The sequence below is a fragment of the Chionomys nivalis genome, chromosome 1 (genome assembly GCF_950005125.1).
Source record: "Chionomys nivalis chromosome 1, mChiNiv1.1, whole genome shotgun sequence".
Lineage (NCBI taxonomy): Eukaryota > Metazoa > Chordata > Mammalia > Rodentia > Cricetidae > Chionomys > Chionomys nivalis.
The window spans coordinates 23187354-23197068 of record NC_080086.1 but is presented as its reverse complement, the minus strand read 5'-3'; the positions used below and the strand labels follow the sequence as shown (position 1 = coordinate 23197068).

Genomic DNA, 9715 nt, shown 5'->3' with positions numbered 1-9715 from the left:
GATAGGTCTGGGGAGGGTCACAGGAAGCAATTCTAGCTGGACCGTGGGCTTTATCCAAAACTGGACACATTGAAAGCAAGCCACCACAGGCTGATGCTTTGGGACAATCTGGTGTCAACCTGGCCATTCCCTTGAGGGAGGAAGACACAGTCACACATCTGGAGGGGTTTGGAGCTGCCCTGGCTCATCTCAGTTTCTAGACTCCTGCACTTGTTTATCCCACTGCTCCACGCCCATCTCAGCCTCTCTACTCCTGCGCATCCTCATTTCATCTCTGCCACCTCACTGGCGATAATGGCATCCAGTGACCCAGGGCAAAGAGAACTCTGGGATTTCCTCACTGTAACGGTCTAAGAAAGGCCCAGAAGCCAAAACCCAGCTGGCACAGCAGGAAACTCCCACACCAGGAAAGCACTGAGGCCCACAGGATTGGTTGACATTCCAGACAGTCATGTTATGCGTCTGCCTCCCCCATGCCCATCCTCACAGACCCTTGCTTCTAGGTTTTCTTGGAGGCTGTCTGCTACTACCAGGAAAAATGCTGCCTGGGCCAAATGACATCACGAGGTCCCCACACTTCTGGAAAAGACACCAGGCTCAAGGAACCTTCAGGAGCAACAGAGGGATTGGAGCAAGGGTGGACCTAACCTGATAGCCTTCCCCTGCAGGAGTAAGGACCTGTTTCTCACTCCTCCCACATCTGAGCACAGGACCAGCCAACTGTGGGTGACCAGTCACTGCAGAGGAACGACATCCTCTCAGGCAGAAGGCTTGAGTGACTGGAAACCCCTGATTAGTTTTGCATCAGTCACCAGACTCTGTGTGTGTATGCGCGCGCACGCTAGGCTTTTCCAGGCCTCCACAGAGGGACAGAGATCCATTCACCTCAGCAAATCTGAAACCCAGGCCGAAAGAAAAGAGACGAGGTCCCCTTACAGGGGGCGGGGGGACTGTCTGGTGTTCCTCTGGGTCCCTCCATCAACAGCTACATAAAAAAATATCCTGGTCATGGCTCAGGAAGAAGACACACACCACTGAGAGACAGTCTGTTTGTGCTTTTGACACATTATCGGTTTTTATTTAAAAACATGCTAAAAACATGGTACTCATTAAAGCAGGACCTGGGATGGAGGAAATGCGGACAAGGCATTGCAAGCAGAAAGTGCATTCGAAACCAACCAGCGTGCACTCCCAGCTCTCTGGCCACCCAGGGACAGCAAGGCAAGTGGAGGCCCAAAGGCCTGACTCCTCAGGATGCCCACTGAGGGAGAAGAGGCCAGGACGCCGCCATCACGGAGGAGGGAAGGGAAATGAGAGAACAGGAACATGAGAGGGGTCACCAGACCAAGGGGCTGAGGGGCAAAGGAGAGACCCCCAGCCCCTGGCACCCAGCTCCCCATCTTGTGCCATGTCCCTGCTGATTAGCACCTCCACCGGTGGGTGGGCAGGGAGCCAGAGAGGAGGGGACCACAATTCCATCCACTTGAAGAGCCACTTCATGGAGGCTTGGCCACTCATTTCTAAGTCAGGCCAGAATATGTGCAAGGGGAGAGCCGAGGTGCTGGCCCAGGATGGTGGAGGTGGGGGTGGGGGGACAGGATGATATTGTTCCAGCTCAGAGAGTACAGTGACACAAGGAGCCGTGCACCCTGACACCCAACAGGTACCTGAGAGCAGTTTCCAGACTCTGCCCACTGAGCCCCTCTACCAGTTGGCCGTGGTAATGCCACAGCTATTGTCAAGCATTTCCGTGATGTCACCTACAAACCGAGAGAACTTTCTGAGGCAGGTCTGCAGATTACTGGTGTGGGACCTGGAGGAAACAGCTCAAGGGAAGCACTGGTGAGGAGGCTCTCATGGCGGGTTCATCCTCAGTGAGCTCACAGCCAAGAGGATCAGAGAAGAGCTGAGCAACCTCCCCTGGCCTCACTTGCTGTGGCCATTTCATGTATGGGGGCCATTCCCCGAGACAAGCAAGGGGTTCAGAACACCCACCCTGTGAGCATGGAGCCCTCTGCCCTATGTAGACACACACAGCTAAAACAAGAAGGCGGTTTGGGACATGTGATCTGGCTCTGCTGGACAGACAATTGAGGTGAGCTGGTGAGGGTGGGGGACGTCGGCTGCAGCTCTGGAGACCAGCACCGCCCTGAAGCACTCTAGAGACATGAGGTGGCAGGGAGGCCAAATGCTTTCCGGTGTACTGGGAGATGTACTGTTGATGATAACGGGAGTTAGAAATCCCATTTATAGGTATAAACAAACCCACCACTCCACCCACACAAACTCATTATGTAGCAGGTACCACTTTTTTTTCCTGGTTGTTTAATGGGTCTACCTGAACTCTGTATTTTGGGGTTCCCAGAGAGGTATCTGTTATTCCCCTAACAACACAATTCCATCTCCTGGAACCAGCAGCCTCTCTGTCCAATTTGCTTAGAGCTTCCTACTATCCTCTCACCCACAAAACTTCAATCTTGAACACACTGGAAGTTCCACACCCCTGGTCCTGCCTTGCCTGTTATTCAAGGTAGTCAGAGGAGTTATAAGTTGGCTGAGCGGTCTGGCTAAGTGGCGGAAGACCTGGCTCGGTGGGAAACAGTGGTAAGGAGTCAAATGGCTTGAGAAGAGCAGCTGCCACATGACACCTGGAGAGTGGACTCTGGATTCCAGATGGCTGTCGGGCCAGTCCCACAGTCTTGCCTTTACTGTGTTCACACTGGGCATCAGTGCTGGCAGAGCTGCTGGGAGTACACCCTGCCTCCATCTCCTATGCCCAGCAAGGGGCATCCAGATCGAGGGCCTTCTCCCCAGGCCTGCTGTGGCAATGTGGGCCTGACTTCTCAGATTTTCTGTACCTTGTCTCCTTGAGATTACATGGGATGCGATGCCTGCCACCCAATGGGGACAGCAATGGATCCTAATGAGGGAGGGTCCTGAGACCCGTGTGGCCCTTCCCCTACCCCTCAGCAGGGCAGTCAGCAACTGAGTGAGTCTGGTGGGGCTGGCCAGAGATGCCAACTCTTCCTCTCCTCCTGACAGTCCTGAGACTCTGTTTCAGTCTGGGCAGCTGGACATGTCTGCTTCCACTGTTCAGAACAGGGTGGCCAGAGATGCCAACTCTTCCTCTCCTCCTGACAGTCCTGAGACTCTGTTTCAGTCTGGGCAGCTGGACATGTCTGCTTCCACTGTTCAGAACAGGGTGCGCAGAGTGCGGTCTGAACCAAAGGACTCTAGCAGGAATGTGTGAGAGTGACCATCTGGGATGCAGGATGTATGGGGTCAGGAGGGATGTCAGCAGAGGACTGAGGGAGGAGAAAGGAACTGCCACAAACTGTTCTGACTGCCCCCCCCAGCAAAGCATTTCATTACTCCCTGTCCTGAGCATCCCCCCCTGACGTGGCCTCCCCAGCTCAGGTACCACCCCTGTCACCCCTGAGTAGGATGCCCCACCATGCTTTACATCACACCTGCCCCTTCTGGCCCTATCTGTGGTCGCCAGGCCTGGACGGGCCCCATAGCACGGCTGCACCCTCTCCCTCCAGGTGAGTTTTGGGGGGAAATCCTGGCCCTCCTCACCTTAGAGTCTCATGAGTGTTGCACAGTGGTGTGTCCTCACTGAAAGCAGATGGGGTCCTTTCTCCTACCCATCCCCACGCACAGGAAAAGGAAACTCAAACCATTATGGAAATCAACACAGTAAAAAGTTATAAATCAGGAAGCTAACCCTAAACTTATCTGAGAGATAATATTCCTGAATAATCGTAATCAGAGTAAAATAAAAAAGTTACACTATAGTATAAAAACCCAGGCAGGGTGCTCCAGGGAGCCTGACCCGGTGGCGCCACGCTGCACCCTGGCCGTCTCTCTGGCTGGGCAGCCACAGACGGCTGTGGCCTTGGTGGGGCAGACTCTCCATCCCACACAGGGACAAGTGTCAGTGTGAGAGGAAGGGCGGGGGCGGCAACCCATCAACGCAGGGGCTTCCTCCTTGATCCCCTGCCCACCCTGGTGTCTTTGGCAAATCTGCAGGTGCAGGAGTCCAGGTGCCCAAGCCCTGAGGTCTCTGCATGATGCCTCCTCTCTGGGTCTCTGCCCTCCAAGAGGTCCAAGGCCAAGGAAGTGGGTAGGGGAGAGCAGGCTGGCACGTGGGGCAGGTGGCCATCGGAGGGCAGACAGGAGACACAGACTCAGGTCCTCTCCCCTCGCACGTACAGTGTCCGGGTGGGGCCAGGCGCTGCCAAACGCTCAGGCGTCATACTTTTTACCCGTCCGGTGGATGTGTTGGAATAGAGTCATGGAGAAGGCCATTCCCAGGATCTGAAAGACAAGGAGAGGACTTTAAAGGGATGCTCTTGTGTCTGGGGTCAGACCTCAGTTCCACCAGCTCGGGACTGCTCTAGAGAACCTAATGCAAAAATGTGTACAACACAGTGGGCCAGGAAACACGGTGTAGGAGACCACCCTGGGAACCCAGCCGAGAACTGCACATAGGCGGATGTAGTTCAGTCCCTTGGAGCCGCACGTGTAGAAGACCTGGATCCCCAGCACCTCACATGCTAACATCTCAGAGGCCTGGGGAGAAGGCAGAGGGGTAAGAGGGGCTGAGGTGGGAGAGGGAAGAAGGAAGCAAAAGAAGTCATTAACACTCTTGCCAGCACTTTCTGTTTGGGGCTGGAACACATGAGGTGATTTCTTTGGGTGCACGTGTCTTGAACAACATTAAATCTCATTTATGCTCCTCAACCAGAATCCTGAAAACTGGTAGAGATACAGATGTGCAGGCAGAGGCCACTGGTGGCTTCACCCAAGGTGCCACATGTCCCATGTATGAAGCCGGTGACCCAGGGACACTGCAGACCTTCGGCTCTCACGGAGAACATGTCGGATGACCTTGGCTCCAATGTCTAGTCCAGGGCCCCCACTTAGCCCTGAGTACCACCTTGCTCAGTACCTGTGACCTCGCTCAGAGCTCTGCAGCATGGCAGGGGCTTCCCTGCAGAGCCTGAACACTGCACACCTCACACACTAGGCCATGTAAGCACCAGGTCACCCCTGCTCGGCTCTCATCCTGCTCAGGTCTGGGGTCCCTCGTGTCCCCTCACCTGCATGATGAGGATGCACATCCCCACTGTGCCCAGCACGTGCTTGTTGTCATCGAACCACAGCTTCACCTTCTCATAGCAGCCCTGGAAGAGAACCATGGGTTATGGTCCTGGAGCAACGCTGAGTGCTGAGTTCCCAGTGGTCTAGCCCTGTCCTTTTAGGCCCGTCTGTACTCTTAACTCCAGTACCTTACCACACCCACTCCAATATCCACCTCCAAGCCCCAGGCTCCACCTGCAAAACCCAGCTGCATAGCCTCAACCCCTAATCCTTCACCTTCTGACTCCCAACTGTGGAGTCAGCACACATGTACCTATGTGCATGCACACACATGTGTGAACACACACACACATACACAGCCACTGGCCTTACTCCCCAGCCCACAGTGAACTAATTCCCATCATTCCTGCAGCCAGGCACATCCAGTACACAGGCTTCTGGGATCCCTGAGCCTGAGGCACTGCTCTCCAGTCTCACCGTTCTCCACAAGGGGGTGGTGGTGTTGCGCCCACAACCCTGGGAGTTCTCCATGCAGCAGCGGTCAGGAACTATGTTCTCTCCCAGCACTGGATACCAGTCTGTGTAGTCAGTGACTCCACAACATCGCATCTGTGGGGAGGGAGGGAGGCCAAGCATGACACTCCAGTCCCCATCCACCCGGGCTTTCCTCTCTCAGGCCAGCCCCACCAAACAGCCACCCAAGAACAGGAATGAGAAAAAGAGTGTCTTCTTGACCTCTTTTTGAGCTGCAGCAAGGCTCCTAGACCAGCAAGGGGGTGGGGGTGGGTGAGGTAGGTGCAAGGCTGCTGTTCCTCCTGGCTGGGCATGATGGGGGACAGGAGCCTTGCTCATCAGCACCTTAAGCACTTTCTTCTGTGGCCTGGACCCTCCCAAGCTGACTGCCAGTCTACCCACCCGCCATTCCCTCCCAGGGTCTAGGTGGGCTACTCATCGGGGAACAGAGTCTTGTATTCCTCTCAATATCAGAGCCCATCTCCTGAGCAAACATGACCTTGCGACTTCTGTCATTCATCACGAAGTTAACCACCCACTATGGTTCCTTAGACCTATCCACTCCTGTGCCCAGGTCATATCGCCTCCTGTACTCGCCTCCTCACCCCTCCCTAGTACTATTCCATGGTACTCTCTGACGCCCCAGTGGGCGTGGTTCCCCCAACAGTCGGGGTACCCATGGCTTGCCCCGTCCCACGCCACACAGAGAGCCGAGCCGCACCTCGGCCTGGATGATATTCCAGGCGTTCTTGAGCCCCACGTTGTTCTCAGTGTTGTACAGCAGAAGCCCTTCCTTCAGGTCCTGCTTGGCATTCTCATTTACCTGGCAGATCGGAGCAACACCACAGGTTGGCTGGGACCAGGAGACTGGCTCCCCCAACACCCACAGCCCAACCCAGGGGAGCTGGAAAAGGTAGGGTAGTGTCTCTAGACGGGGAGGGGAAGTGTCTAGAGCGGCCCCCCAGACCTCCTGCAGAGCAGTCTGCAGGTTCCACTAGCCAGTGTCCTCCCCTCCTCTGCCTGCTCTAGCCCCAGGGCTGTGCGACCCACATGGCTCCCCCTCTGCAGGTTTACCTTGTCCATGTAGACAAAGAAGAGGATGAGCAGGATCAGCTCTGCCAGGAGGATGATCAGCAGCACGATGAAAAACTGGAAAGATAAGTCCAAACATGGACGGGTTCATGATAGCGGCAATGGCCAGCGGTGGGTGCTAACAGAGAAGGGAGGGGAGACAGGGGACAGGCAGGGTTCCCACGTCTGAGAGGGTTCACCTATTCTTAAGCAAACCCGGACAGATCACATGTCAAAAAGTGAGAGGGACAGCTAGGGCTGGGGACAAAACATTATAGAAGCAATTTCCACAGACTTAGGTCAGGGAGTCCCACCAAGGAAGCAATGAAGGGACATGGGATCCAACTTACACTGAGGAGCAAACACTTGTTTTCCTTGATGGCCCCAAGGCAGCCCAGGAAGCCTGTTACCATGACAATGGTGCCTATGGCGATGACAAGGTTGGCTGCAGACAGCGAGGGGAAGCTGGGGGAGAAGGTGGCAAAGTTGCCTTGGGACACAGAGAGCCAGATGCCCACTCCAAGCAGTCCGCAGCCACAGAGCTGGAGAGAGAAGGAACCAGTTAGACCAGCATTGCTCTTGCATTCATCTCCCAGAACCCCTCACTCTGAGATAAAGAAAGATTATAAAAAGGCAGATGCTGTCACAGACCCAAAGCCCATGAGACAACCCCTTGCCACCCCACACCTCGGTTTCCTCTTTGGCAAATGGGATAGGCAACTTCATAAACCTCACAAGGTCTCTCTGGAGATCAAGTGAAATGGGATAAAGGGGAGAACAGTAACTCAGGTTACTCCACTGGGTAGAGAAGATCCCATGCTCAGAACGGAGGCTGGGGTAGGGGTGTGACCGGGGAAGGCAGGGCTGGTCTGCGGGAGTGAACCCAGGGCACTGGCTCTCAGAGCCAAGACTTCGGTAGGTATTTTCCACTACTCTGAACAGAAGGGCCGAGAACCCACTGATCTCGGAAGTCTGAAAAGCAAGTTCATGGGTAAAATAAAAAGGTATGCATGGCTGGCTAAGGGGCAGGACACCGGAGTCCATACTGTCTTCCTGTGTTGGTCAGTCTGCACTGTCATCTTGGTGGGAGCCACCGTGGAAACAGACTCTGGGTGTGTCTGTGAGGGTGTTTCCAGAAAGCCTTAGCTGAGGTGGGAAGGCCCGCCCTGAGTGTGGACAGCACCATCCCTGAGGTTAATAAACAGAGAAAGGGGCAGGGCACCAGCGTCCTTCTCTCTCTGCTCCCTGACTACAGGGCCCAGTGTGATCAGTTGCCTCCAAGCTCCCACTGCCACGCCTTCCCTACTTCAGTGAGCTGTCCCCTCAACCTGCAAGCCACGAGAAAACCCCGCAGTGGCTTTTGTCGGTTATTTTCTCAAAGCAAGAAGGTCGACACACCTCACCAACCCCTGAACTAAGCCGACTGTATGCATGGTGGGCCTGTAAGCTGACCCTCTTTACCAGCACCCCTGGAGCTGTGACTAAAGCAAGCAGCTCCCCCTGGGGGAGTGTCACTTCCATAGCTCCAGGGAAGTGTGCTGAGTCTGAGGGGTCAATCCCTCAGTCAGCCAACATTTACTGAGTGCCTACAGCACAGCGCCTCCTCCTAGGAAAGCTCCATTCACATTAGAGACGGCCTTCTGGGGGCCTCCATTCAGAGCAATAAGAACGCAGTCTCTACCGGTATACAGTGGTGCCAAATAGCAGCTACAGGTGTTTAAAAGAGGCGATGACTGTCCTGGTCAGAGATACCAGTTGGAGGCAGCAGTCACCAAAGGCTGGGTGGGTGTGAAGCAGGCAGAAAACAAGAAATTTCCACACAGAGCGAAAGGGTAAACGGCAAGGCTTGAGAGGCTCGGGTGTGTCTGCCTGCCCTGCCTTGTGACTTTACAATCTTCAGGGGGGCAGATGCCTTCCCACGGACTGATGCGAAGGCTATGGCTGGTTGGTGACCTGACAACATCAAGAATTAACTAAAACTCAAGAGGCTGGGCACACCTGTGAGGGGTTTTTCTTGAGGGAATTATTTGAAGTGGGAAGACTCACTCACAATCCGAATCTTTTGAGGTAGGAAGATCGACCTTAAATCCAGGCCGTACCTTCTGGTGGCAACCTGTTTACCTACATAAAGGACATGGAAGAAAGGGGCACCTGCTCTTGCCTTCCCTCACTCTTGCTGGCCAGTCCACTCCTTTACTGATATTGGATCCTACTTCTTCAGGATTCCGGTGTGTACTAAAGACACCCGGCCTCATGGACTGAACAACTACTGGATTCTTGGATTTTCCATGGGGTAAAAGCCATTGTTGGAAGAGCTGGACCATGGCCTATAAACCAATTCAATAAATCTCGTGTGTGTGTGTGTGTGTATGTGTGTGTGTGTGTGTTGTACAGGTTCTGTTTCTCTAGAGAACCCTGACTAACACAGCTAACAAATACGCAGCACTGTTTGCTGAAAGGCTCTTCCTGAGCAGCACTGGATGCTGGGACTGTGCTGATTGCCTGGCTCTCTGAAGTGAGTACAGCTCCCGCTCTCCGGCTGCTCACTGTGGGGAAGGAACGCACACAGGCAATCAGACAATGCAATCCACGCTCAGGCCCTCAAGGTGAGGGGAAAGGGCATCGGCTTCTAAGGAGCTGCGTTTCCTTCACTGGTGCAACCCACAGACTCTGGGCACATGGTTATCCAATGTCAGGCCAAGGAGAAAGTGGAGAAAGCCATGAACTGTCCCAGCCAATGCTTGGATAGATAGAAAAGAGATTCTTGTGGGCGTGTGCGTGCACACACACACGCGCACACACATACACGCATACACACGCACACACACACATGGGCAGTGCAAGCACAGATAAAATAAAAAGATAAAGTATACCATATAAATAAGGATAAAAGAGTGTTCAGAAAAAGGATAGATCAAGTTAAAAGGCCTCAAGTTAGGACCAAGCTTGTCTGCCAAGGAGGGCAAGCGGCTATGTGGCTGCCACAAAATGACTACAGTGACATGTAGCAGAAGAGAAAAGAGCC

At 54.2% G+C, this 9715-nt stretch overlaps 1 protein-coding gene across 7 annotated transcripts in view; it reads right to left on the bottom strand.

Moving 5' to 3' along the window:
* Positions 1–1040: 1040 nt before the first annotated feature.
* Tspan9 (tetraspanin 9) overlaps positions 1041–9715 on the bottom strand; it is a 187902-nt gene continuing 179227 nt past the window's right edge. For all 7 annotated transcript variants that reach the window (XM_057781186.1, XM_057781177.1, XM_057781217.1 and 4 more), the window contains 6 exons: positions 7041–7232; positions 6694–6768; positions 6341–6442; positions 5584–5715; positions 5106–5189; positions 1041–4320 (listed from right to left, as the gene is read on the bottom strand). In XM_057781186.1, the coding sequence (XP_057637169.1) occupies positions 4249–4320; positions 5106–5189; positions 5584–5715; positions 6341–6442; positions 6694–6768; positions 7041–7232 (657 nt within the window). In that variant the 3' untranslated portion in view covers positions 1041–4248. The remainder of the gene's footprint in view (positions 4321–5105; positions 5190–5583; positions 5716–6340; positions 6443–6693; positions 6769–7040; positions 7233–9715) is intronic.